Below are 25,528 nucleotides of genomic sequence, written 5' to 3'. Positions count from 1 at the left end.
GCCGAATGGATAAGAGCTGTTTAATGCAGAAAATCCCAGCCGTTTTGAAATCGTTAGTCGTTACATCACCACAATTACCGCATTGTCCCACATTCGCAACATAAACGCCTCGTCAATAACATGCCACAATTCGATACATATTCAGCGTGTAATGAATTCTAAGCGGAACACAGATAGGGAGGTTAGAAGCCCCGGTTGTAGCCGGAGTTGCCGGTGGCGGCGCCCCAGATGTTGACGCCGTATCCCTGGCCGGCGGCGCTGTTCTGCGCCGTGCTCATCCCGCCCCAGGGCGACGACCGCGACAGCGCCCCGTTGTTGGTCATGACGCTGCCCAGCTGCGCGCTCCCCCCGCCCAGGGCGTTGCCCTGCCCGAAGCCGGAACCAAAACCGCCGAAATTGCCCAGACCGCCGTAGCCGCCGCCGTATCCTGTGTTATACGGACCTGCGAAAACTCGTCTTATTATTTTATTGACCGTTATTATGTCAGCAGATTTAGTATACCTATATAATATTATGCATTCTATGATAATATAATAATCGTACAATAATAATTATAAAAAACTGTATAATGGTATTGAATAATATATTTAAATTGTTCAACATTATTTCATGATATATTTATAGTCATTCGATATGAATTATATAACATTATTACATTATTGCCCTATATAAAAATAAAAAAATAATTGTTATTTATAATAACATACGCTTCAGCGCACCTCTATCACTGGTCATTAATCAAAACTCTATATAATCAAAATATTCGCGAAAGGTTCAGGCAAATATGTAAATAGCTACGTACTTCCGTATCCATAATTATTGTTCCCGAATCCTCCCATACCGCCGTATCCTCCTGTAAATCAACGATCATTATCATTCTCGAAATAATCAGTGCTGAAATTAGCTACCACAACAATTAGCAACGTACCGAAACCGAATTGGCCCGCTACCGCGCCCATCACGCAGAAAATAGTCAGTACCAATTTAATCGCCATTTTACTAAATAACGCTTAAATTAAATAAAATATAGTAAATGAAATATAGTTCAATTTATTAAGCTGATAGTAGATGCAAGCGGAACACGATTTTTCCTGTTGGCAAATGATACTTGGTCCAGTTGTCCACTGGCGCATTTTATACGGCTAATGCCGGTCACAACCGGAAATGGCACGTTTACTGCAAATAAACACATCTTCGGCATCAGGATAATATTATTATGTTGTCTTTATACTGGACGAGTGAATAGCGGCCAATACATGAAAAAAAAATACTAAGAAAACAGCAGTGCGGCGTAAGGATGTCAGTGTGCCGGCGATGGGCTTTTGTCAATGCAGCCGGTAGTCATGCCGGGAAGTATCCATTACAGTTGGTTAATTTAACCTCGACATTAATTTTGCATCATATATGTAACATAATAATGGCGTCCATGAAATACGCTGTTTTCTCGCTCTACATATATTATACACGACATTTTCCATGAATCCACATTGCAATGTTAACGGTTTGTTGCGAGCCAAGGAGAGGGGCTGGATGAGGGTTCTCTTGCGCCCGTAATTTAAGGTCAAGCTCGCAGTTTGTACTGATTTCCCGTTAATCTACAAATTATTATTCAGATGAAGAAGAAACATTCGTGAATTGACTAGAGAAGCGCCTTCTGCTGATTTGCCTAAAACAACGTGTTAGTTGGTTTAGAAAAATCAGCATTAGCATCAGCCGGTGTGATTAAGGGAGACGCTAGACGGCTGTCTTATGACTCATGAGAGGTGATTAAATATTTTCTTAATCCGAAGTGCGTTAGTAGGTTTTTCATTAATCCCAGAAGTAGTAGTAATTATTTTCAATTTATTATTTTATTTTTATTTTTTAATAATTTGCTGTTTTTTTACTGTATTTTGGTAGCTATTGCTCATTAAAAAATTATTAGCATAAATAGTTTTCTTTGCGCAAGATTCTAATGAACCCCTCAGAAAATAAATTACCCACAGTTTACTGGATAAAAGTGCACTATGGTATTAATAAGAAAAATGACGGATTAGATTTAATATACTTGAAACTGGTTGCCGTCCGCGTGTCGGCATCACATCCTCGCGAATTGGAAGACGTTGCGCGTAAGGTAAGAAGAAATAATTTAGTGATGTTGGTAATTGCGGAAGACCACAAGTTGTTGTTGTACGAAGAGTGACCGCAAGCGTGCCGATAAATCACGGCACATCAGCGATGTGCGGCTAGCGTAAGTATCGCTACGTGACAGCCATTAATCAGCTGCAGCCCCGTCAGAGCAAAGACCTACCTTCCGGTTAGCGCCGTTAACTCTCGGCCATCTGTATCTCAATGTTCGACTTCTTGTTGTTCTCGGCCGACCGGCATTAATTTCTTTTCTCAAACATCCCACGTTTTTTGCGTCGATATCACCGTCTATCACACAGCACCGTCATGGACAGGATTGTGACCTTTCTCTTCTTCCTCGGGATTGTTCTGCTCGGTAAGTGCATTCTCATTACAGTTAATCGAATTAAGCCTCTTCGATTGACACTTTTAGTGCAAGACGTACCAAAAATAAAATTTATTGTCGTGAAATTAAAATAAAAATTAAAAAGTACTGTAATAAAATTTTTCAACAGTTGTGCGCTCATCTAAAAATTCATAAAATTATTAATAAAATTATTTCGAGCAGTTTTGTTAAACTTCATGTATATATTTTTTTGTACATGACTGCATAATAAATTAATAGTATTCATTTTAATAAAATTAATAATACTACTGATAATTACAAGCGGTGCATAGGAATATTTCTATAATTGTTTCTGGACTATTTTGTAAGAATATTTCTGTATTTCCTTTTGGACACAGGTTACGTGCAGACGGACACACAGGTGACGATCGACAAAGCCAAGCAGATCGTGGCCATCGCGCAACAGATGCAGACGGACATCCAGAGCAAAGGCAAATCGTACCAGCATATGGCCGACATCGTGGCGCAGGTGGCGCTCATCGTCAACAACACCGACACCGACGGCCAACCAGCCGGCAACAAGGCCTCCAACCGCGCCAGCAACGGCCTGACCATCGCCGGCGGCATCGTCTCCGGCATCGGTGGCGCCCTCTCCAGCTTCGGCAAGGCTTTCGGCGGCAGCTAGACCCATCCAGCCGTCACCGGGATCGGCAGCGACATGAATGACTTGAGATAACGGAAACGCGGAACAGCGACCGCCAACCACTGCGCTGTAATCTGAGTGACCTTTGTTTAACTGAATTTTGAAATAATACGTGTAATGTATGTGGGTCTGCTGGACCAATCGAAATTTTGTCAGCTGAATTTTTACGGGTCTATGTCGACGGTTATAACCGGCATCGTCGTGTGACTTGGAATAAAATCTCTGTGCAGTTTCATTTTCCATCGCTTATACAGATTATCAGTCAAGCTATCTTCGCTAATGATATCCCCATCGAAAACACGTTGCGGCGATTAATTAGCATGCGCCACTAAAGTAGTACAGTAAAATAATATACAATCAGCTAAAATAAAATTTATAAATACATCAAATTTCCGCACCAAAGTACGCTGGCAACTAAAGCACTAAAAAACAGCATTAATTGTACCTTCGTCGATATTACCACAAGAGCAGCTAACAAAAATGACCTAATTTTCAACTGCATAACACAAAAGTATATAATAATTAATAAATAGTAAATATAATAAATATGAAATAAATAATAAATATAACGAGCGCCGGCAATTACGGTGTGGTGTGTTATACTAACCTGTAAAACATCCACCTGGGTCGGCGTGGCACGCGTGACATGTTGACGGCGAGCAGTGGCACTAATGCTGCGGCACACCCGGAATGGCAGTGAACAGCTGTAGCGCTGCCGGCACTTCACACCTCCGCTGCGGCAGTCAACGCAGCAGTCAGCATGATCTCAGCAGAATCAGTTTTTCTCGGTCGCCGTGGCCGCGATACACGCGGCAGCCGCGACAGGCCGGCGGTCGTCAATACGAAGCATACGTCGCGGTCGGGTCGCTGACCAGTGATTGATGCGCCCCCAGATCTGAAGAAAACATTTTACGTGCTGGTGTGTGCTCCGCGGCTATTTTTCCGCTGGTCAGCGGCAACGGCAGGCTGGGTACTGATGCTCCGCGCAGAATCAGTTGTCGTTTGCCATCGATAGAAGGTGTTTTGATTTTTTATTTGCAAAGTTCAGCTACTAATCCCGTAAAGAATTCAACCATGCGGCTGCTTCTAGCCCTGACCTTTGCCACGCTCCTGGCCTGCGGTAAGTAGTACTAGTACCTGTTAACAACTTTTGGCATCTGTATACTACCCGGATCTTTTTTGAAAAGTTGGCTGATTTCTATAAGCAAGCCGGTGAATATAAAATTTTAAATTACATACGCACTATAATATGCCCATTTAATTGTTTCGAATGCACAGTATAAGTGGCAGTAATTACCTGTATTATTAAATTAAGAGTGGTATATCGCATGCTGCTGATGAGTTAGCTATATGTGGATCAAGCGGTTTTTTTATTTACTTTAATACATTTTATTTAGTTTTCTATTTAATTTAGTTTCATTTATTTTATTTGATTTTAATCGAATTTATTATATATAGTTTTAACTGCATTTAATCGCAGGCTCGCAGCAGAGGTGGTGAAAGTAAATGCATTTGCGTGTTTTTCTTAGTGTACGGGCAGGCGGCGAACAGTGTGATCGTGGCGCAGGCGCAGGCCATCGTGGCGTCGGCGACGAAGATCCAGGGCGAGACGGGCGACAGCAACGCGGTGTTCAAGGACATGGGCGACATCATGACGGCCGTGGCCAACATCGGCGACGCCCTCGTCCAGTCCAACACCAAGCTCAGCGGCCGCGCCTTCAACGGCCTCTCCCTGGCCGGCGGCATCCTCAACGGCATCGGCGGCGCCCTCACCGCGGCTGGCGGCGGCGGTGGCGGCAAATAAGCCATGCGACCCATACGATTTCCCACAAGAAGCCCACGGAAAACATTTGGATTCCCTTGCCTAAATCATTAAAGAATAACTCAGTGAAATCTATGCTCAACCAACTGGCATGTTGTTCGATTGTGTTTTATTTGTGACCTTTTGCTTATTATTAAGAACGACTATGCTGTAATATGTACAAGACAGTGTGTGTACATAACAGAAGAATTTAACCATCAAATAAAGATCGTAAAATAAAAAAGAACCTTTCTGCGCTAGAGCGAGAACTCTCACAACGCACTTAAACTAACCGGACATCTTGATACTTTGTAGAAACAAAATTATGCATATTATAAGGGAAAACTTTTACAAGAAATATTAAATAGGCCAAATCCACGTAAATTGTATTGGTTATTAATACTTTACACATCCAGCAAAATCCATTATGGTCTGGGTGACCTTTTGGGCATTTTAATTTGTCTGTCCAAAGATTACATGTATTCACGGGTGTAACGACCGAACACGACGCAGTAATTAATTCCCTGTACGAGTGCCTCTGCAGTGATTGCGATGTTGTTTTAACGGCACGCTGGGCAATTAACCGGCACGCCTAGAACATCACCAGGGCACTGCAATATCGAGCGAAACGCTCATAATTATGTTATTGATTGATGATGCCGCTGCGGCGTCGATGCGTAGTGGTTTGTTGTTGGTCAACCGCAGAGGTCAGTGGGCGCCAATCACGGCTGGCATGTCAATAAGTCGGCTGTACTGTACAGCGTGCTGAATGCCGGATGAACGACCCACCTGCAGGGCCCTCACGACTGCCACCGTGCTGCACACCCCGGCCACACTGGCTTGCAACCGGCAGCGCCACAATCACTTTTCGTTGCTCTTTTCCTTGCCGCCCAATATCTCTTCTCAACGCCGTGCAATTTCGACTGCGGAATCATGGGAAAATTCAGTCTCCTCTGCATTGCCTTGTGCGCTGTGTCCGGTAAGTGCCTACTTGCTACGGCGGTATTTTTTCAACATTACAGTTAAACAATTTTAATTTTTATATAAATTGAATGAAACTATTTTTAATAAGTAATTTTATCTGTTTAGTGCGACATTAGCTTTTTATATGTACTGGCCTGTCTTAATATTAGCTTTTCGTTCCATATTAATTTACCGATCTGGTCTTAACGTAAAATCTATTCACCAACATATGCATGCTTAATTAAAAGCTGTGTAAGAAATATGAAGCTTTATATCGATGGAAAGTTATCATTAGTGAATGCACAAGTTCGATATTTTTAGTAAAATAAACTATAGAATAAAATAATAATATTTGTGGACCAGGAAGTTGCCATTGCAGTGCAGAGCCAGATCACGGTGCCGCCGGGTCCGGCCGGCGGCCTGATCGCCGCCAAGGCCATCGAGAACGCGGCGACGCAGCTGCAGTCGCAGGCCGGTGACCTGAACGCGGTGCACGCGCGCGTGGCCGACATCATGGACAACATCCAGGCCGTCATCCTCGTCAACTCGCCCTCGGCCACCTCCGGCCCCTACGGCGCCCCCGGCCCCGTCAACCTGCACAGCGACGAGGACCTGGGCGCCGCCATGTTCCAGGGTCTCGGCAAGGGCTTCAAGAGCGCCGGCACCGGCACCAGCCGCTGAGCGGATGCACGGACCAACTGCCACTCAACGACGCTAATGTGTTTGTCATTTCCGGCGCTAACACGCTGCCTGTAAAGTGTAAGGAAAATCTATACGCACTATCCAGTGAACATCAGCTGGAAATGGGTTGTGCTGTTCAGCCAGTCTCGATTTCTGTTGTAAAAAAAACCTGTTTTTGAATTTTTTAAATGCCAGTCGATCTGAAAATGGCGTTTTATGTTGGATGATCAAGCCTGTTGAATAAGAAAATCTGCGGTAACCGACATTCTGTTCACAACCGGTAAAGACGCTTTGCGCAACACAATCACGCAAGGGTTAGGTCTTTGTGCTGGTCATAAGTGCCATGTCTTAGCTCTGACAGAAACCGGCAATCAACGAAAAGTACCAAAAAAAGGAAATTTTCTGGTGATTTCTTCACTTCCTGATTATAGAGAGCGTGTGGCCTGGAATACGGTTATCGTGGTCGGTCAAGAAAAATCGATTTCACGTACTTTAGCAAAAAGGCGCAGTAGCTGGATCATAGAGTTAATCGCAGCCGGGATAACACGGTGATACGGTGAATTATTACACACTCGATTAATCCATTTTATGTTTGCAAAAAACGAAGTCAGTTTTCAATACTAGCGTTTTATTTTACGGAATTTTTCGATAGCTAGAATGCGGTGGTTTATAATTGCGAATCTACAGAGAACTGGTAGAATAGATAAAAACGGTTTACGGCCTTGAGACTCCTGAAAAAAAGACAGGATGCGGCTCGATATCGTGAAACTCAGGAAGTGTGGGCTGAGCAGGCATTTGATCTTGATCGCTTTTCTGATGTTGACTGCTGGAGAATGTTTCGAGTTAGAAAAGATGATATTGATAGGCTGCGAGTTGCCCTGCGTATTCCGGAATCAGTTCGAACTTCGGAACGGGATAGGTGTACAGGAACGGAAGCGCTGTGTATCGTATTACGACGGATGTCGTACCCAAATCGATGGTGTGATCTGCGAGCCATCTTTGGTCGCTCTCATGGATCTTTGATGAGAATTTTTTATCACACTCTGGAAACAATAGACGCACACTGGTCTCATTTACTTCGTGACCTTGAGCAGCGCTGGTTAATGGAAGGAGACTTCGACGAATTTTCGCGCGCCATCGCAGCGAAAGGCGGTGTTTATCCTGGTGTGATTGGATTTATAGATGGAACTGCACGAGAAATATGTCGGCCTAAAAGATATCAGCGGATTATGTACAGCGGTCACAAAAGATTTCACTGCACCAAGTGGCAGTCTGTTCTCTTTCCAAACGGTAAATAAAAATTAACATTTATGCTATATTTTTTTATGCACGTATGCATTGTTTAGTGAATATCTGAGCTATAAAATTTTTGGCTAAATTCGGAATTAATTCACTGATATTATAATATCTTGTGCTTTTTGTAGGAATGATTGGTAACCTTTATGGTGGTAAAGAAGGATCGATGCACGACAGCCGACTCTTTGCAGAAAGTAATTTCCTACAGCAGTTCAGAGACAAGCAGGCTAATTTTCAGCAGAAGTATTACATCTACGGAGATTCTGGTCACGGCCGCAAAGATCTGTTAATTAAGCCATTTTCCCAAGTAGAGGCAGCCAGTAATCCCCTGAAAGAAGCTCTCAACGAGGCTATGTCGACAGTAAGGGAATCTGTTGAGTGGGGCTTCAAAGAAGTCGTCAAAGAATTTGCCTTTGTTGATTTTAAAAAGCAGATGAAGATATTTGAGAATCCTGTTAATAAGATTTTCAGAATTGCTGTGTTACTGACGAACTGCAGAAACTGTCTGTATCCAAATCAGGCTAGCCAGTATTTTAATTTAGAACCACCATTTCTCAAAGAGTATTTGCGAGATTAAAAAAATCTACAAGCCATAATATTTTTCCTGATTTTTTTCGTTTTCAAATTTTTTCAGTTCGACCTGAAGACGTAATTTCTCCACTTCTAGTTCCTTTAAGCGCACTTCTTTAGCATCTTCGGCCAGTTTCATTTTAGCGGCCGTTTCTTCAGCGGCTTTTGATTTTTCGAACTCCAGGCGCTTATTGTCTGACTCCTTAAAGTAGTCGAGCCACTTCTCTTCAACATCAACATTCTGGGCTTTTGCCGCATTTGAGCGCGACGTGCGGAGCTTTTTCTCCAGCGGTTTTTTGGGAGATCCAACAAACTTAAATTTTCGCGGGGAAATTTTCATACGCTTTGCCGAATGTTTTAGGACCTCTCGAGTCTTCAGTTCTTCGACCCAATCTTGCTCGTCACAGCCCGTCTCCTGCATCCATTCCTCCTTGTTTAAATCCCGCGAAGAAGCCGCTGCTAATAAATTTACAAAAAAAAACTAATTTATTATTGACAGAAAATGTAAACAAGTCTCACTTAAATTACTAGAATTTTAAACTTTTGAAATGCATTAATTTAACTGCTGCAGCGCATGTGTTATGCATAAATAAATTATAATTGTTGTGCTTCGCCTTAACTAATAAAATGGAAGTAAATAATAAAATTATTAAGAGAAGTTAATTTTCCGTTTTAATTTTAAAATTAACGCTTTTATGGTCTTTCACACGTACATGTTGCCAAATTCAGGTGGTCTTCCTCATCGTTTGGAATTTTGCGGCCGTGTTCGCCAGCAGTTTTCATAATGTTGTAGATTTCTTGGCGCTCTTTCTGTGCTTGAGTAGCTGCGCGTTTCTTCTCCGCCTCCGCATCCTCGGATCCCTTTATAAGTTCACATATCTCGGTGAGGAAGATTTCCATGCGTCCATATTGCTCCTCGGTACCACTGCGGCTTTTATTTCGCAAATCTTCTGCTTTGAACCAGGTGACCAAATTTGCAAGCCGATCCTTAGCAGCTCTTTCCGTCACAGGTTTCACAAAAATCTAAGAAATACAGTTCTGGTTGAGTAATCACAGAAGCACGGAAATTATTTACACTTTTTATAAACACATCATTGTTGGTAACAACGGTTGATTTTTACCTTAGTGTCATTCAAAGCTCTCACGATATCTTTCCAAGCAGCACTTTTATTGTCCGCGACATAGGGATTGTAATGCTTGACGAGGTCCAGGAGAACGAGATCAGAAGTGGCGTTAAATCGACATTTTAGCACTCGAACATTAGGAATATCAAGGCCTGCTTCAGACGTTGGTGGTGTCGGAGCCTCCATTTCCAGTAACAAAAGAACGTGACTACACTTACAGTAAACTGCAAAAAACCTCAAAAATATCCAAAAGAGATAAAAAACTTTCCCTTTTTTCTTGCTGCATGCAGTTTTTTAATCAGCAAAAAGCATAAAGAGATACGAACAACCAATCAGAATTCAAGAATTCGAGCGGAACTGATATCCAAGTACATGCCAAAGGTGGCGGTTGCTACTTCGCAGAAAGCAACGGTACGCCCACACCAGAATAACGATAGGATCATCACTTACCGTCACACTTATCGTATGACGGTCCGGTAAGGGTACTCCGTTGTGACGTTTAGGAGCCTACCGTATATCGCACCGTATATCGTAGGCCTTTTTTAAGGAGCGATAATAATCTACTGTCAAATCAAAAACGGTAACTTGTAGTAAGACAGTACTTCATGATTGTACAGTACTTCATGCATCGCGTTGGTTAGTTTAGACTTCAGCAAAACGTTGTATATTGGAACGGAAAATAACCCGTTATTTTATTTAAAAACAACTCCAGTTATTTTCTGTTTTGACCGTTGAGTCTTAAGATTTACGTGGGGATGACTCCTTGTCATGTTAATTGCAATGCAAATTTAGCTGATTTATCGGGAAAAAATCTTCCGGACGAACCCATAAAACTGTATATTAGCATGTAGCCGTGCACTATCGATAATTAATCAGACATCTTATCAACCAGTTGACAAAAACCATTAGCGTGTGTATAACAACGATAACCGCGACAGTTAATTACCGATAAGAAATATCATCTGTCTTCTGTGCAAAACTGCCGGTGTTATCGAAGGTTTCATGTCAAAGGAAGGTTTCGGCATGCTAACTCCGTCTGGTCGGGTTTGAATGTCAGATTAGAAACGGCTGAAAAGAATATTGCAAGAAGCAGACAATACGCGGACTTCCCCTTAAAGTCTCACTAAAATGCGCCGTCAAAATGCATCTTTTATTTTGGGACTAGCTTCCCTTGTAATTCACGGATTAGTACAGTGCAACGGCCGCATTTTGCGTGGTAAGCTTAAACTGGCTCGTTTCATCGAGCTGAACGTCGGTCCATAACATTTGCATAGCTTTCAGTATCACTATCACATAGCTTTAAGGAAAAGCGTTTGGGTTGGGAAAGTTGGCTACCGAAGATTAAATTATTCGTAAACTGTCGTGGCGAATAAATTTACAGATGACGCGCCGTTACCCAATCCCGACTGCATGTACTTCCCGTTCGACACGACCCTCCTCTGCCCGAGCGGGATGACCATCCCGGGAAACTTTGACGTCTCGAAGATCCGCAAAGACGTCCAGCAGATCACCATCAACGGCCCGGCGCGCAATGTCCTACGCTCCGATGCCCTGCCTTTGCCGGCCGACTTGACCAATCTGACGCAGATCATCTTCAACGGTTTCACGGATGAGAACAACTCCCGCATTCTGATCAAGCGTTTTGTCGACAACGTTAAAGGTCACCTGACGAGCCTCGGTATCGCCAACAGCAAAGTGGGGTTCCTGGAGGACGGTTTTCTCCAGGGATTCTCGCAACTAGAGGAACTGAATTTCGCCAAGAGCGACATATCGTCCATCAGCCGGACGGCGCTGCAACGAGACGGTTCGACGTTTTTAAGCGTCAGTCTGTTGGAGAACCAGCTGGAAACCATTGACTGGGCCGTTTTTCAACCGCTTTCCCAAACGTTAACGGTGAGTCGATTTTCTAACATTCCGTTTCTCGACGCCAGCTTAATGGTTTTTCATAGGCACTGCAAATCGACTCACAACGTCCGGGACTGAAATCCATCAGCTGTTCCTCCAGCTTCCGCTTTGCCAACGCCCTTAGTTCTCTGCAGCTGGGCAGCAACCAGCTGGAATCCTTGCCGCAGTGCGTCCTGGACTCGTTGAACTACAACACTAACTCCCATATCGGCGTGGACAATAATGCCTTCTGCCCAACGGACGGAGCATGCACGTGTCCCGCCGTGCAGCCGTTCCTGGGCTTTGCCTGCGCTTTCTCCGCCGTCAACCCCGGTTCCGGTCTGAGCTTCAAGTGCGGCACGGGGCCCAATCAGCGCTCGTGGAATCTGCAGCAGATGCCGCCTGATGCGCCCTGCACTAGCGGAGTGCCATCGTTCTTGCAGACCAGCTGGTTAATTTTAATAGCGGTCACACTGAGTTTCTTTACACTGGAGTAAACAATTTGGAAGTTTATTCAGCTGAGCAGCTCCGCTGGACGAAATGGCGATTGTGACTTGCGATAGTAAAATTCTAGCTGGATTTTAAGCGAATGAAAAATAAAAGAGTATTTTATTGCATAAATGTACCTGCACAGAAACAAAGCTTCTTCACTAATAATGTTTAGCATATGTACAAAGTAATACTGACCGAGCAGTTTTTGGCTCCTGCTGTGACGAGACAACATTTAATCCGGTGTCTCTCCATACATTATCGACATTGGTAATAATGTTATGATAACGTAAATAAAAGGAGCTCGATAATCGTGATATTCTACAGACACAAAACTTGATATCACTTATTAGCGGGGATATGACTTTTGGTTAAGGGACTTTCTCTTAATAATTCCGCCGCTCCATGTTAGTGTTAAAGGGCGCAGACGTAGAAAACTGGAAATACACAAACTAAATAATATTATATCACCGATAAGCCCTGGACGAATAAATCATTCAGGATGCAGCATCTGCAGGCTTCCTTGCTTTTCGGCGTGGCATAGTTTGTATCCAACGGGATGGTGCGCTGTAGCGGCAACGGTAAGGAGAAATACCCTGGCACTGCTTCAAACGAAGCGCGCCATTACGCTTTGACGCTCGGGTTTTTGATGATTGCTTTAAATGTCGCACGGATGTCGCCACAATACGTTGTAGCTAATAGCTCATTTCTCGAGCGTCGTATTTATTATTGTCCTAAGGTCATGTGCCATAGTGACCTGTTGGCTGTTGCTGTTGCCCGTAAAGTTGCCGTTCTCCGCAATCAGAGTTTTCTGCGTAGGAGCAAAATCGTAGCAAATCTTGACGTATAAGAGATGGACGAATGAAATTCCGTGTTATACCGTAGACGTGCCAAGTCTCAACTGTCGGTATGGGCCGCCAGGGAACCCCAGTCTCCAGTGCTACACCAACATCGACATCCCCGGAAACTTTGACGCCATGAAGATTCGCAAGGATGTCCAGGAGATCATCTTCTCCGGTAGAACAACCAACATTCTCCGCTGCGATGCGCTGCCGCTGCCGGCCGACCTCACCGCACTACGCGAGATCACTTTGTCCGCATTCACCAATGAGTACAACTCGCGCATCGCCATTAAGCGTTTCCTCGACAATGTCAAGGGCCAGCTCGTGGAGCTACAAATCGGCAACAGCAAAGTGGGCTACCTCGAAGACGGCTTTCTCCTTGGATTTGCAAAGCTGATGACACTGGATTTGGAAGGCTGCGATATTTCCTCCATAGGACCAGCGGCGCTCCAGCGCAATGCAAAGAGCTCTGCGTCACACACACTAAGTCTGGTTTTGACCCGCAACCGCATCGAAAGCATCGACGGGACCGTTTTAATTTCCAGCCGCTCGCGTTGACAATTTTGGTACCAAAATTTTATACTCAATAAAATACAGTATTGTAAACGTTCCTAAAGTGTTTGTATCGTAGTCGCTGTACCTCCAAAGGCAAGAACCGGGACTGGGTTCCATCCAGTGCTCCACCAACTTCACCTTCACGAGAACGGTCAATTCAGTGTGGTTGGGCAGGAACAGCTTACCATCCCTACCGCAGTGTGTCGTCGATTCGCTGAAGGACGTGGCATATATTGACGTGCACAAGAGCCCCTTCTGCCCGACGGACGGAAGTTGCGGCTGTCCTGAGATGGTGCCCTTTCTGCGCTTTGCGCGCAACAACTCCACAGTGAACGTCGTGTCCGCCTTCACGTGCGGCACCTCACGCAGTCGGCGCTCGTGAACCAGGAGACATTTGCCGCCCAATTCACCCTACAGTAACGGGGTATCAGGACTGGTACATACCACGTGGTCGATCGTGGTTGGGGCCGCTCTGTTGTTTTATGCCACTTCGTAAAAAGTTTATGACTCGTGTACGTGTACAACTCGGCACATCCACGTTTAAACGGTTCATGTTTGTGCAGATAGAATGCTTGATAACCTGACAAGCGACGTGAGAAGTACTCGTACTTACTGTTGGATATCGCTATATCTTTTTGTACTACCTTTTACGCTTTTACAGAGGTCTTCTTAATTTACCCTCCACGTCTTGGTGTAAGCATGTTGTACGTTTTTAATGCCTTAATTTTCGTGGATGCATATGTATGAAACTGGTATCATGTACCGGGTCATTCCCCTTAATATCTTTTAAACCACGAAAAAAATTCCTTCAACCGCATCCGTTACTGTAGATGGTGCTGTTGATGTTAGTTAGTGACCACCGTATTGAATTCGGAGTAACCAGCAACTGTCCATTACTCCGTAATGGAGGATCGTCAAGAACGTCGTTTCAAGCAGATGGCAATCGCCGCGAGGAGCGCCACACCAGCCAGCACCCCGACGACGATCCCGGCGATTGTCTCGCTGGAGAGTCCTTCTTCCGTTTGCGGGGTGTCCGTCGTCGTCGTGGGATGAATCCAGCCGAACTCGCACGCCCCTCCCGTCTCCTCCCACTCCACGTACAAGGTGAAACGGAAGCCCAAGCAGCAGGGATAGTTGCGCAGATTCGCGATGAACACATTGGTCTCGTTAACAGTCATCAAATAACTCGTCGCACTGCTCGCGATGCTCTGGGGAGCGTACGCTCCGGCTTGTAGGTTTTCCTTCAGACGGACGGTGACGTCCAGGAAGCCGGCGTAGTCATCGGTGAACACCAGGCGGGCGTCCCAGGTCCCTTGGACACACAGGGGACCCTTCGGGCAGTTATCGTACGTGGAAGAGTTGATAGTGCACTGTGGCGGTGTCGGCGGGACGCCCGGGATAAGGACCATCGGGCGGACGACGTGGTTCCCGAGGCCGGCGTCCTCATCCAGGCGGTCGTTGCCCACGCCGAAGACCATGTAGTTGACGCTGGAATTGGCGCTCAACGGGACCGTGATGTTGTTGGTCTCGCCGTTAGGATACGTTATCGACGAGTTGAAACAGCCAATATCGGATTCGCTAACGTATCCCAGATTGTCCACGGCCGTAAACCGTCCCGCCTTGTCTCCCAAAAATGTTGAGCGGACCCGCGTTTTTCCACCTGGAACCTGGACTTCCACCGGGCGCGAGAATTGGAAAGTGATGTTGGCCCGGCTCGGCCGGATGATGTCCGTGAAGCGGTGGTACGCTGTACCGTTGACCGTCTGGGTGACCTTTATCCGGAAGAGTCCCGGGGGCACGGTGATATCAGCCTGCGCTTGTAGGTTGTTGGACTGGGAAGAACTGGTAGGGATTACCTCGCCGGTGATGGTCACCAGCGACAAGGTGGCATTGATTGAGCCCAGCGTCATGATGGTGTAATTGACCCCGACGAGAGGGTCGTTTTCCACGCGCTGGTATTCGGGACGATCGCGGGCGAACGGGTCCAGATGGTATAAACCTAACTGGGCACAGCTGGGCGTAGAAATGTACGCTCGCACCGACCAAGTTTCCGGAGCGGCCGGATTGCGTTGTTTAACGGTGAAGCGCCATTCGGTTGTGATTGCTGCGTTGGCGGTCACCCATGTCCCTGGTTCGTGTTCCCGGCACGATTGGTCATCATTCCCATCGCAAATGCGGACAGCCGCATTGCCTATCCAAATCCCCGCGGGTTTATCGGTGTCGTATAAGGGTATCAGGATTTCCTCGGAAGCATCCCGTGAGCTGTCGACCACCGCGACGAGAGCCAAGTCATCCCGAACGGCGTACTGGAACACCTCCCCGGCGTCCCATTGTCCCGGGAGATTCGACAGACTGATGAAACTCCCTCCGGTTCGCTCTACAATGCGTGCATAATCCGCCTGTTTAGTGAGGTCGTTGACACCGATGACCACCAGGCGCTGCTGTTTGCTCTCCAGGATCGCGGAGACAACGCGGGGCGCAGCGGCGCTGTCTGTAACCACCGGCGGGGCGTCGGTCAGGAGAATGATGGTGGTACTACTGTCGGCGTTGCGAGCCGCCAGACTAACCGCTTCCAGAGCTCGGCGGGGGCTGTTCGTCTGGCTTATATCGGTGTCGACGCAAATATCCCGTTTCGCGGTACAGGCCGTCATTAGATTCGTCAGGAGGTCGGTGAAGCCGCGCACGGTTGTCTGGTAAGGATAAGATTTTGGGACGGGATTCACGCGGTCGAAGGTGTATAGCGCGAAGCCTGCCGGGCGTTTGGGTAGCGTGTTATTAAGGATCGGGAGGCGGTTCAGCAGCATGACTAACCGGGCTTCCGTGGCGTCCTGATACGTGGTGTCCAGCACGATGATTAAATCGTTACCTAGGGTATTCCCACGCATGCCCAGCACATGTGGGAACAGGTCGATCGTCGCGTTGCGGATGCTGGTCAGGAAGGTCACTGCGGCGTCCACGGATTGCTCGGAGCGGTCCTGGACCATGTGCAGCGCCTGGCCAATCAGCGTGCGGGCTTCAGGGAACTGCCGGGCGTTGATGGTCTGGATGGCGGCGCGGGTCCACTCATCGAGAATCCGCTCGGCGACGGGATTCGGCGCCTCGGTGTCGGCGTGCCAGACGACGCTGTCGCGGCGGCCGCTGGCCACACCGTCGATGAAGACGCTGGCGTCCATAATGTGCTGCATGGCGTGCAAATGCGGCGCGGGGAAGGGGAAGCCAAAGAGCTGGGGGTGATTGTCAGTGCTGAGGGATGACAGTGGAAGGAGGTGGGGATTGGCCAGTCCCAAAGAGGCTTCGACGAAGATGAGCTCCCTCATTCTAGACAGAGCTTGGAATGTCGCCTCGCGACGGCTTGTCTGCGCCAACGCCGCGCTGATGACGGATAGTAAAAACATGGATTTCTGCATGTCGGTACTTTGACAAGGAAGCTACATGCGATTATACAATTTTGTTTGGCGAGGAAAAAGCTGCAGTGCCTGGCAGCAGAGCGATGCGGGCAGATGCTATTGCAAACACAATTTTCGCATGTCCACTGCGTTGACAGTTACTGAGCATTCTTATCAATGCCGATTATGCAGTAATTTGTGTGTTGGGTTCTCTCTTATCTCATACGTCTGTATAAGCACAAGTAAGCATTCGCGAGAAAATGTCTTTGTTGTCGGTTTGTGTTCTGCGATAAGACAATGATGATAAGTCGCTGTACAGATTACATATGGATGCGTTTTCCAACCAGTTAGCCGCATCTAGTAGTAATGCTGCTATGACCTTTACTGTTGTTTTTCGTAGAAATGGGCTGAATATATGACGTGTGCTGAATATATGCTGCTTCAACTGATTCCCATCGTCACAGCCAGTAAATGATTGTAAAAAACCTCGCTTTTTATTTCAAACTTCACTTGTACACGTGTTAAGAACATTTAAAGAAACAAAAGTTCATTAAACATTTCCGCTCTCTCAACGGTACCCATAACAGAAGCGGCATTATCCCGCTGTATCTCTAAAGACAGCCGCTGGCGAAGAAATTCGTGTGAGCGGGCTTCACCTGAATGAGTCCGTAGGCGCTTTCCCAGTTCTTTTATGATGGCGATGGCCGAAGGTCCCCACGGGCCCATAGTTTCAAAAGCAATAGGTGCGAAAATGTACCGACCGTTTAAGTAAAAAATATAACCTCGTCTTCTTTTCTTCTGCCTGAATGGCGGCCGATCCCGCGTGTAACGAAGTGGTTTTGATATGGAAGCAGCGACTGTGTCGACGCATGTGACATCCCAAGCCAAACACATTCCCCTCTGCCACGCGAACGTTGTACATCCGACTGGACGTTGATCACTTGTGTGAGATGTGCCGCGGGGCTCGAGTTTTGCGGGAATTCCGGCTGAGACGAGAGCGCGGCATACGATGCTGTTAAGCCCACCATGCCGTGGATGCCTGCCGGCGGAAAAAGGACATGAAAGACCGTGATGGGCGTAGCAATCAACTAGTTTAGAACACTTCGTGCAGTTGTGCGGCTCACAAATCTTGGCGCCAAGTCTAGGCCCAACGGAGATTTTCAGGGTGTCGTCATCCAGTAGATTGCCGATATGTACAGAAGGCAACGCGTCGAGCCATATGCCGGCTTCAGTTCTCGACTGAGCAAGGAGACGCGCCCTGTTCACTTCATCGTTCCGATATACTTCTAGCAGGGAAGCGAGAGACACGTTGCACAACGGAAGGTCCCATGCTTTCTGAGACTTGCGGAGATCTGGTGCTGGCAGTTCTGCTTGTCGAGAATCATCATGGTTAGTTCGGACATTGCACAACTGTTGAAAACAGGACCGCAGGACTTCGTCAAGTTTATACAGTTGCTCTGAATATTTCCAGGCGTTGCTGCATCTCAACATATACACGATCTTTGGTGCACCAAGACAATGCCTTAAAAGGAATAATGCGTGGTTACTCGGGAGCAACTGCATCCTCTCGCATACAGCGATCAGCGATCGTTCTTTTTCACCAAACACGGAAGCAATTGCGTCGTCCAGTACAGGAGCTCCGAGCAATGTTAGACTGGAGCTGGACATGACACGGATACCGGGGTGTTGTACGAGAAAGTCATCCACTGCTTCCTGCTATGCAATCTCGGTCCCGCCTGTTACGTATAGTTCACATTTTTCCACGTTTATTTCCAGACCAATTGCCCGTGCACCTTCGATGACTCGATTAAAATTCTCCTGTACGCTTAATGGAAGCCCGCCAAGCGTTCCATCGTCGAGATACCATGCGTTTAGCTCGGTATTTAAAGAGGCGATAACAGCATGTAACGCGAGGCAAAACAGCAATGGCCCCAGCGGATCCCCCTGCTGCACTCCAGATTCGGATGACAAGACGAAATCATCAATGAACAATGAAGAATGATGACCTTACGTGGAATGGAAAAATGCAAAGTATTCCGGGAAGTACTTCTGCACAGCGTTAAGCACCACGTCTCGCGATACCGTATTGAACGCGTTTCGGAAATCCACTTTCACGACGGCCTTCGTGGTTTCGGGATTTCCGTTGATAAAGTGTCTGGTGCCGTGTACTATGGCCTCAGCTCCACCGCGTACGTTGAAGCCGAGTTGTGTGGGAGAAAGAACGGTGACCGCTTGCTCCGCTACTTTATTGCATACGATCTTGGCAATGACACGGCGCAAAGTCATTCCGACCGCGATGGGGCGCAAACCGCCGTCTTTTTTCCGCAAAGCCAACAGTTTTCCGCCGAAAAATGCAGGACGGATGTCGGCTGGCACTTTTCCGTTTAGTACAAGGTTGAGGACGGCTGCCAGGCTTTCACAAAATTGTCCCCTATGATCTTCCATTTTCCCACCAACTATGTCGATCAAATGTTGAGGGCGCAGCCCGTCTGGTCCAACAGCAGAATCTCGTGGAAAGCTTCGGATAGCTGCAAAAACATCTGCGGCAGTTACAGGTGGCGGCGGCGGTGTGTCAACATTTGGGAGTGTCACGGGCGGAGGCGCGCATTCGGGATGCTTAGCCCTAAGCTCTTTTAAAGTGTCGGACGTTGTATCCGCAACAGAGTCCGTAGACAACAGGATGCGCATCGCTCCAGAAATGATTGTTGTGCTTGTAAGAACCGGCATAACCCAGTAAAGGCGGTCGTGTGCGTGAAGTCCACTCTATTGCGATTAAACCGTTTTTGCTATGATGTGCAGCGCCGCGGCGTCCGTATAAGCAAAGATTTTCCGGCACTCGTACTTTTCCGTTCAACAAAATACCGGAGCGACGGTTGAACTTTTCTGGTCGCTTAATGATCAAGCACTGCATGCCGCTGAGCACACAAGCATACAGAAAGATAGAAAAACTCAATGGTGGCTCAAATGCTCAAAAGTATGAAGGCAAAACAGAGGAAGTACTTGGTACATACAAGATGACTTCTAAAGTTGAAAAGCTAGAACAGGGTACGTAAAATATAAGCGTGTCTACATGTAACATCATCCTGGGTAAAAGATTTCGTAAAACTATGCCTAAACTAAAGCCAGAAGCCCGAGAAAAAATCCATTTCGTATTTGAAGGAGTTTGTATAGCCTTGTCGGCCAAGTCGTTTACGAATGAGCACTAACAAGGAAAGTTATTTTTTATACACATTAAAAGAGAAATTGTTTTCACTTTTGGAGCACAGAAGCCGAAATATCGGGACTACGAGTGCCAATGCGGCGATCCTTCTTCATTTTAACTCCAGGTTCTGTTAGAACGGCTCTTTTGCACACCGGACAGTTTCGCGAGCAGGTTATCAGCCAAGTCGTCAAGCACGCCGGATGGCCGACTGCAAAAAAATCTCTTAACTAAAAGCGGAACTTCGCATAATGCAATTATGGTTTTCCGGATACAGACCGCAGCGACAAAAGCTATAGCGGATAGTCCAACAGTGAAAACTTACATATAACGAGTGGAACATCGATTATTTTATGATTGACGATGTCATAAACCGGCAGACATACTTACCGTGCGAACAGGGCAGAACGGTCTTCATTTCGCCGATTATAAAATTCTGCTGACAAGGTAGGCAGATATCGGCCGATTCAGCGGATACCGTGACCTGTTTGAGCTGGCGTAATTCCTGCGGTTTTAGCGGAATACTAGCGCTTTCCCGAGCTGTGGGGTTGCGAGCCATGAAAGCTTCAATAAACTGTCGCACTTGTTGTTGGCGAAGCGCTAATATACCAGCGACCTCCTCATCGGCTGCGGCCTGCGCTAAAGTTTGAGCCGCCTGCAATCAACCCAGGTTACTAGTGGTTACTCCGCGATAAAAAAGGGCACCTTTCCCGTTTCTGCTACTTATGATCAGTCATCACTCACCACAGCCTGTTCAACTGCCTTTTTGCGTGCTTCCCGAGCGGTGCGCTGGCGACCTCGACAGCGGACGAAGCAGAAAAGCGTGCCGGCAATAAAGCTGACGACAGAAAGGAGGGAAGTAACCAAGGATATCATCTTCTGGTTGGATTCTGACCGCTCAGAAATTTGCGAGGATGGATCGCTCACAAAAGAGATGTGAGTTTGCGGCCCGTTTACCGGCGCCAAGAAATTTCTGTAGCGACAGAAAACATGAACCTGGTTAACGGTTGCAACATGCTTTCTTTCGCAAGAAACAATGATATAATCGAAAAGGAACTGTCACGGACCGGTTAACAGGATCGACGGTAGAGACTGGTTGGTACTCGTAGTTCAGCACCGAAGTAAAGCTGAGCCGGTATCTACAGTAGTAGTAAAGAAACAAAATCGGTTTGGAACTGCGCCATAAATGTTTTACGTACGAGTATAAGGCCGTGAAATGCAGCATACGTATGCGCTCGCCGTACCGCGTTGGTGATGACGCATTGTATGCGAATGTTTTGAGCTGCATTCCGTAGTCGTATCCGACAAAATGCACCGCGATCCCTATTTGGTCGATAAACTTTTCAGGTATCTTCATCGGGAAAGGTTTGGTCCGGCTCTTGGCCAGCCACAACTTGTACTGCCAACCATCCCGATTGGACGGAGACGGTCCTTCCATCGCCATATCGGCGTAGACGATAATGCCGCTGTAGCCTCTTCTTTGGGCGTTAAAGATCTTCGTTGTGACGCCACTGTCGGCATAATCCCAGCGCCCTAATAATGATACAACAAGGAATGACAGGTTAATTCGGCGCTTAACTGATAAAATTAATAACCCGTTTGCCGAGGACAGGGTGTGTCATCTGCCAGCAAGAAGAACGAAAGCCGGTTAACGTTCTCCTCCCGGACATCGTGCGCGGGACTAAGATGCTCGAAGTTGCATGCGTTCTCCGGATCGGCAACTTGGAGGTAATTCTACAGCGGTATGTGGGGTCAGTGAATCGTGGTACAGAAGACAGAATTTTACTGACACAAAAAGTAAATGTCCAGTTTAAATGAAAACTTTAAAAAAACTCAGTTAATCGCTAAACTCAGTTACAGAAATACGATTCTTGTATCGGCGACACTGCTGAGGCAGTTTGCAATTTCCTTTTCTTATTACTGATGCGTTTCGGTGTAGCGATGCACGCCAACGTGGATGTTGCTGGCGCTGTTCGATGTCCATGCAACATACAATGTACGGTACAAGTGATATGTGAAGAAGCGTCGCTTTTTAGTTTTTGGGGGAAAGACTGCGCCGTGTGCATTGGCAACTTACCGGGGTGCTGTCGATACGCTGGCCGACAATGGACTGATAGTGACTGGAAATCCTGTAGACCGCATCCCAGGAACCTGTGGCGTTGTGTCCCATGTACACCTGGATGAGAGCACTGCCGGAGTTGATCAGTGCAACCACACTACACAGCCGGAGGAACCGCTGTACGACCGGTATCGCCATGTTTCGGTTAACGTTAATTTATAGCAAAACTTCTGCAAGTTCAGTATATCACAACGGCGGAAAGTGGTGCTCGCGTGCATGTATAATAAATGTGGTCAAAAATGAATAAGAAATGGTCTTAAAATAGTGCAGAATTAAAATACGGCAGTGCAATAATGCAATTACTGGTTACCAAACATCAACAAGCAAAGCTATTTGAGTGCAAACTCAACGATAGCAAAAGAGTTCCTCATGTGCCATTGCGGCCAGCAGCGAGTGAGACATATTATTATTATTTCATCAATGCGTACATGATAGTCTGCCGATGAGGTATGAGCGCTAGCCAGCTTCGTGCACGTGTACAACCGCCTTATGTGTTATGTTTTTTCAGTGATCAGCTTGGCAAAAAACGCACTGCGACCTCGTTGTCTATACCGGTTGAAACGCACTGCCGGTGCTTTAGTATGGAACGTCGAAAAATCAGCAACTTGCATGCCCTAAAGCGCATCCTTTTTCGACCCATGTCTGATTAACTGCTTTGTAGACTGACGAGCGGTGCGGATGATATCATTTCTGATACTCGTGAGATCGTCCGCAGAAATTTAATGCGCGTCGCTGTTCTCGCCGAACCTCCGCCTCCGCCGCCGATTACAACGCTAACTACGTATTATAACGCCGAATATAAGGCTCCGCATAGCAAGACACGTTGCAAGGTTACCTTCACGCACAACTATATTCTGCGAGCGCGGACGTTAGCGGAAGCCATGGATGATATTGTTCGCGCTGGGCTGCAGTTCCCTCTACGGATAATTATCGTCAACGATGTGCAGTTTATTACCAATATGTATGGAGACCAGTATCGGGTTTTTACGGAACTTCGTTTTTGACTGTAATAAATTCGCACCGTTGGAAGGTGAAAATGGTACAAGCTGTGGCAGACTGGCAGTACATATTACTGCTATGATACAATACTTCAGCTTAGGTATGTCATATTGACTTTGACCGGACAGTTTTTGTCTCGGCTATGTACTGTATATTATTATGGCGATGACAACATTTAATCCGGTGCCACTCGACATTGTTAACTTGCTAATGATAACATAGTTAAATAACCGCAGATAAGCATGGCCGATTACGGCTACAAACTTTTATTGCCACTTCTTTTGTACAATTCTTATGCAAAAGTAAAGTGTCTTTGACAAGGAGGATTTTTCCTTGGGCTGACAGCGGCAATCAGCTTGCGTGTTTTCATACTTAAATCTGTGACTGCTCGAGCGCACTCGGCATTTGGAGACGTAAAAATACCGGCGATATACAGAACGGAAAAAGGTTTTGCCGACAATTATTTCAAAATGATCCATGTGAGCGCTTCCTTGTTTCTCGGACTGACATGGCTTGCGATCCACGGGATGGTGCGGTGTAACGGCGACGGTAAGAAAAAATACTTAATATTCTTTACAAATATTCGTTAATATTCGTTACAAATCTTAATATTCGTTAATATTCGACGTTACAAGGTGCTCAGTAAAGGTCACACGAGCACAGTTAAGACAATAAGGACGACTGCAATTAAATGCTAAAGACGGCGCTTTAATGTAGATGCGCCAAATCCCGGCTGCGAATACTTAATATCCCCGGGCAACACCACCCTCTCCTGTCCCGGCGGCATGGACATTCCCGTCAACTTTGACGTCACGAAGATCCGCAAAGGCGTCCATGAGATCGTCATCGCGGCGGGCAACGGCAACGTTCTCCGCTCCGATGCGCCGCCGCTGCCGGCCAACCTCACTGCACTGCGTAAGATCTCCTTTTCCGGATTCACCAATGAGCACGATTCCCGTATCGCCATTAAGCGCTTCCTCGACAACGTCAAGGACCACATTACTGAGCTGCGCATCGACAACAGCAAAGTGGGCTTCCTGGAAGACGGCTTCCTCCATGGATTCACGCAGTTGACGACATTAGACTTATCTGGTTGCGATATTTCTTCCATCGGATTAGAAGCGTTTGCTCGCACCGCAATTGACGTTGCAACACCGTCAATGATTGTCGACTTGGCCGGAAACCGGATCGAAAGCATCGACTGGGCCGTTTTGGAGCCGATCGCTCTGACATCATTGGTATAAAAATATATGGTACGGTTTTTATTAAGAAGAAGACCTGTGATTCAAGTGTGTTGTTGTAGTCGCTGCAACTTGGATCCCAAACGCCGGGTCTGAAATTAATCAACTGCTCCGCCAACTACATTTTCAACAGACCGGTCGGTTCTGTGTCGTTCGCGGGAACCAGCTTGGAATAATCCTCTGTTTTTTACTGTAATCGGCAGCGGCCAGTACACAGGTCGTGAATTGAGTGGAGAAGCGCGTTCTACTGCTTTGCTTTAGCAACGGTTTAGTTTAATTGTAGGGACTCTAATTTATATTTCAATGTTCAAATTTTAACTATTAGGTAGTGTGCCAGCGCTTGCAGCTGCTTGAGTGACTACTAGCCTTTAATCTTGTAACGTTTAACCAGACGTTTGTCGCGGCCTTATCAACAGCTCTTTGTTAATTGCTAGTGTAACAGTAACTGATTAACTATAAACAAAAAGCAAGATAAGGAAAATAGTTGATGCAAGATCTCCTACCTGACACTACTGTACAGAGACATCAGCTGTAAACATATGCATGCTGAAGCCTGACATTTATTTCCACCTTATCGAACTGCTGTTACGAGTATACATTAGCTTAACTATTAATAATATCTCCTTATATGTGTATCATAGAAGTATCTTTCTTGCGCCTGCCCTAATCTATTTATATGTGTTTTGGAACTCAGCTCGGCTTATAAAGCGCCGGCTGACATTTGTATCCTTCAGCTTATTCTATCATTAAAGCTCACAGTAACATCCGCGCCTTTACGAAATAAGCACGTAACAACTTGGTGGCTCCAGGGCCGTTGACTGTTTTACTCAGTTAACACGAGTGCCCATGACAAATTTTGTTTTCTTTTTGAAAAAGTATCTTTATATACCGCGATACTTTTGTGACCTTTCCATCATTTATTTACGTATTTTCGGATTACTTGGACACCTTACAACCCTCTCCACCAGTGATTGTTATGTCGTAAACCGGTACGTACGCTACGCAGCTAATGTCTCACGCTAATGCCGCAGAAGAAGAAGTCCAGTTCCGGGAAGAAGAATACTTCTCCAACGACGAATCATCCGCTAGCGAATGTGACGACTCACCAGATCGAACGATTCTTCGAGCAGATTTCTCGCAACAACCCCCAGGGGTATCCACTCGTTCTCGACTCCATTTACCAGCTATACCAATTCACGATCAGTACGCCGCCCTTGAACGAGC

At 46.4% G+C, this 25,528-nt stretch overlaps 10 protein-coding genes across 13 annotated transcripts in view; 7 read left to right on the top strand and 3 right to left on the bottom strand.

Annotated features, from left to right (window-relative positions):
* LOC129591008 (shematrin-like protein 2) lies at positions 1–1,086 on the bottom strand. The gene is made up of 3 exons (XM_055486487.1): positions 929–1,086; positions 803–853; positions 1–442 (listed from the first exon to the last, which is right to left on the bottom strand). Exons 1-3 carry the CDS (start codon positions 993–995, stop codon positions 183–185), a joined length of 378 nt encoding a protein of 125 aa, XP_055342462.1. The 5' UTR covers positions 996–1,086; the 3' UTR covers positions 1–182.
* A 1,269-nt stretch (positions 1,087–2,355) lies between these two features.
* On the top strand, positions 2,356–3,344 carry LOC129591017 (uncharacterized). The gene is made up of 2 exons (XM_055486499.1): positions 2,356–2,482; positions 2,851–3,344. The coding sequence occupies exons 1-2, from the start codon at positions 2,434–2,436 to the stop codon at positions 3,135–3,137; spliced, it is 336 nt and encodes a 111-aa protein (XP_055342474.1). The 5' UTR covers positions 2,356–2,433; the 3' UTR covers positions 3,138–3,344.
* An 819-nt stretch (positions 3,345–4,163) lies between these two features.
* Positions 4,164–5,112, top strand: LOC129591016 (uncharacterized). The gene is made up of 2 exons (XM_055486498.1): positions 4,164–4,275; positions 4,685–5,112. Exons 1-2 carry the CDS (start codon positions 4,230–4,232, stop codon positions 4,957–4,959), a joined length of 321 nt encoding a protein of 106 aa, XP_055342473.1. The 5' UTR covers positions 4,164–4,229; the 3' UTR covers positions 4,960–5,112.
* Positions 5,113–5,838: 726 nt separating this feature from the next.
* On the top strand, positions 5,839–6,859 carry LOC129591015 (uncharacterized). Its single transcript, XM_055486497.1, has 2 exons — positions 5,839–5,935; positions 6,299–6,859. Exons 1-2 carry the CDS (start codon positions 5,890–5,892, stop codon positions 6,598–6,600), a joined length of 348 nt encoding a protein of 115 aa, XP_055342472.1. The 5' UTR covers positions 5,839–5,889; the 3' UTR covers positions 6,601–6,859.
* A 448-nt stretch (positions 6,860–7,307) lies between these two features.
* LOC129590913 (uncharacterized) lies at positions 7,308–8,473 on the top strand (the record flags this gene model as incomplete). Its single annotated transcript, XM_055486359.1, has 2 exons — positions 7,308–7,890; positions 8,025–8,473. Coding segments are annotated over 2 exons (1,032 nt in total), but the record flags the coding sequence as incomplete, so codon positions are not given.
* A 6-nt stretch (positions 8,474–8,479) lies between these two features.
* LOC129590912 (uncharacterized) lies at positions 8,480–10,344 on the bottom strand. Its single transcript, XM_055486358.1, has 3 exons — positions 9,588–10,344; positions 9,180–9,489; positions 8,480–8,925 (listed from the first exon to the last, which is right to left on the bottom strand). Exons 1-3 carry the CDS (start codon positions 9,774–9,776, stop codon positions 8,480–8,482), a joined length of 945 nt encoding a protein of 314 aa, XP_055342333.1. The 5' UTR covers positions 9,777–10,344.
* A 247-nt stretch (positions 10,345–10,591) lies between these two features.
* LOC129590870 (uncharacterized) lies at positions 10,592–12,184 on the top strand. Its single transcript, XM_055486298.1, has 3 exons — positions 10,592–10,806; positions 10,972–11,483; positions 11,540–12,184. The coding sequence occupies exons 1-3, from the start codon at positions 10,719–10,721 to the stop codon at positions 11,969–11,971; spliced, it is 1,032 nt and encodes a 343-aa protein (XP_055342273.1). The 5' UTR covers positions 10,592–10,718; the 3' UTR covers positions 11,972–12,184.
* Positions 12,185–12,218: 34 nt separating this feature from the next.
* Positions 12,219–14,168, top strand: LOC129590871 (uncharacterized). The gene is made up of 3 exons (XM_055486299.1): positions 12,219–12,544; positions 12,849–13,371; positions 13,437–14,168. Exons 1-2 carry the CDS (start codon positions 12,523–12,525, stop codon positions 13,361–13,363), a joined length of 537 nt encoding a protein of 178 aa, XP_055342274.1. The 5' UTR covers positions 12,219–12,522; the 3' UTR covers positions 13,364–13,371; positions 13,437–14,168.
* Positions 14,169–19,613: 5,445 nt separating this feature from the next.
* LOC129591032 (uncharacterized) lies at positions 19,614–22,582 on the bottom strand. Of its 2 annotated transcripts, none has more exons than XM_055486519.1 (7): positions 22,023–22,582; positions 21,541–21,679; positions 21,145–21,478; positions 21,013–21,084; positions 20,690–20,918; positions 20,336–20,600; positions 19,614–20,156 (listed from the first exon to the last, which is right to left on the bottom strand). In XM_055486519.1, the coding sequence occupies exons 1-7, from the start codon at positions 22,200–22,202 to the stop codon at positions 19,996–19,998; spliced, it is 1,380 nt and encodes a 459-aa protein (XP_055342494.1). In that variant the 5' UTR covers positions 22,203–22,582; the 3' UTR covers positions 19,614–19,995. The 2 variants fall into 2 exon arrangements, with proteins under 2 accessions (XP_055342494.1, XP_055342495.1); XM_055486520.1 differs by having other exon boundaries at positions 21,190–21,478; positions 22,023–22,580.
* Positions 22,583–22,758: 176 nt separating this feature from the next.
* The window catches only part of LOC129591036 (uncharacterized), a 27,573-nt gene continuing 24,803 nt past the window's right edge, over positions 22,759–25,528 (top strand). The window contains exons 1-4 of one of the 3 annotated variants that reach the window (XM_055486525.1): positions 22,759–23,163; positions 23,388–23,612; positions 23,781–24,301; positions 24,367–24,484. In XM_055486525.1, the coding sequence (XP_055342500.1) occupies positions 23,004–23,163; positions 23,388–23,612; positions 23,781–24,301; positions 24,367–24,480 (1,020 nt within the window). In that variant the 5' untranslated portion in view covers positions 22,759–23,003 and the 3' untranslated portion in view covers positions 24,481–24,484. Of the gene's footprint in view, positions 23,613–23,780; positions 24,302–24,366; positions 24,485–25,528 lie in introns of all 3 variants that reach the window. The other 2 variants (XM_055486523.1, XM_055486526.1) reach the window with 2 other exon arrangements.

This window comes from Paramacrobiotus metropolitanus, unplaced genomic scaffold, assembly GCF_019649055.1.
Source record: "Paramacrobiotus metropolitanus isolate TYO unplaced genomic scaffold, Prichtersi_v1.0 Parri_scaffold0000043, whole genome shotgun sequence".
Classification (NCBI taxonomy): domain Eukaryota; kingdom Metazoa; phylum Tardigrada; class Eutardigrada; order Parachela; family Macrobiotidae; genus Paramacrobiotus; species Paramacrobiotus metropolitanus.
This window is presented reverse-complemented; position numbering and strand designations above follow the sequence as displayed.

Bases quoted from the DNA above. Each gene is read 5' to 3' on its own strand.
- LOC129591015 (XM_055486497.1), top strand. From the start codon at position 5,890: ATGGGAAAATTCAGTCTCCTCTGCATTGCCTTGTGCGCTGTGTCCG. The intron at 5,936-6,298 runs GTAAGTGCCTAC...TTGCCATTGCAG, and splicing joins TGCCTTGTGCGCTGTGTCCG to TGCAGAGCCAGATCACGGTG.
- LOC129591032 (XM_055486519.1), bottom strand. From the start codon at position 22,202: ATGGCGATACCGGTCGTACAGCGGTTCCTCCGGCTGTGTAGTGTGGTT. The intron at 21,479-21,540 runs GTTATTAATTTT...TATCATTATTAG, and splicing joins ACCCTGTCCTCGGCAAACGG to GGCGCTGGGATTATGCCGAC. The intron at 20,157-20,335 runs GTAAGTATGTCT...ATTTTTTTGCAG, and splicing joins CGTTCTGCCCTGTTCGCACG to TCGGCCATCCGGCGTGCTTG.
- LOC129591017 (XM_055486499.1), top strand. From the start codon at position 2,434: ATGGACAGGATTGTGACCTTTCTCTTCTTCCTCGGGATTGTTCTGCTC. The intron at 2,483-2,850 runs GTAAGTGCATTC...TTTTGGACACAG, and splicing joins CCTCGGGATTGTTCTGCTCG to GTTACGTGCAGACGGACACA.
- LOC129591016 (XM_055486498.1), top strand. From the start codon at position 4,230: ATGCGGCTGCTTCTAGCCCTGACCTTTGCCACGCTCCTGGCCTGCG. The intron at 4,276-4,684 runs GTAAGTAGTACT...TGTTTTTCTTAG, and splicing joins TGCCACGCTCCTGGCCTGCG to TGTACGGGCAGGCGGCGAAC.
- LOC129591008 (XM_055486487.1), bottom strand. From the start codon at position 995: ATGGCGATTAAATTGGTACTGACTATTTTCTGCGTGATGGGCGCGGTA. The intron at 854-928 runs GTACGTTGCTAA...GTTGATTTACAG, and splicing joins AGCGGGCCAATTCGGTTTCG to GAGGATACGGCGGTATGGGA. The intron at 443-802 runs GTACGTAGCTAT...GAGTTTTCGCAG, and splicing joins CAATAATTATGGATACGGAA to GTCCGTATAACACAGGATAC.
- LOC129590871 (XM_055486299.1), top strand. From the start codon at position 12,523: ATGGTGCGCTGTAGCGGCAACG. The intron at 12,545-12,848 runs GTAAGGAGAAAT...GTTATACCGTAG, and splicing joins GGTGCGCTGTAGCGGCAACG to ACGTGCCAAGTCTCAACTGT.
- LOC129590912 (XM_055486358.1), bottom strand. From the start codon at position 9,776: ATGGAGGCTCCGACACCACCAACGTCTGAAGCAGGCCTTGATATTCCT. The intron at 9,490-9,587 runs GTAAAAATCAAC...TGTATTTCTTAG, and splicing joins GAGCTTTGAATGACACTAAG to ATTTTTGTGAAACCTGTGAC. The intron at 8,926-9,179 runs GTACGTGTGAAA...TAAATTTATTAG, and splicing joins CCACCTGAATTTGGCAACAT to CAGCGGCTTCTTCGCGGGAT.
- LOC129590870 (XM_055486298.1), top strand. From the start codon at position 10,719: ATGCGCCGTCAAAATGCATCTTTTATTTTGGGACTAGCTTCCCTTGTA. The intron at 10,807-10,971 runs GTAAGCTTAAAC...ATAAATTTACAG, and splicing joins CAACGGCCGCATTTTGCGTG to ATGACGCGCCGTTACCCAAT. The intron at 11,484-11,539 runs GTGAGTCGATTT...GGTTTTTCATAG, and splicing joins CGCTTTCCCAAACGTTAACG to GCACTGCAAATCGACTCACA.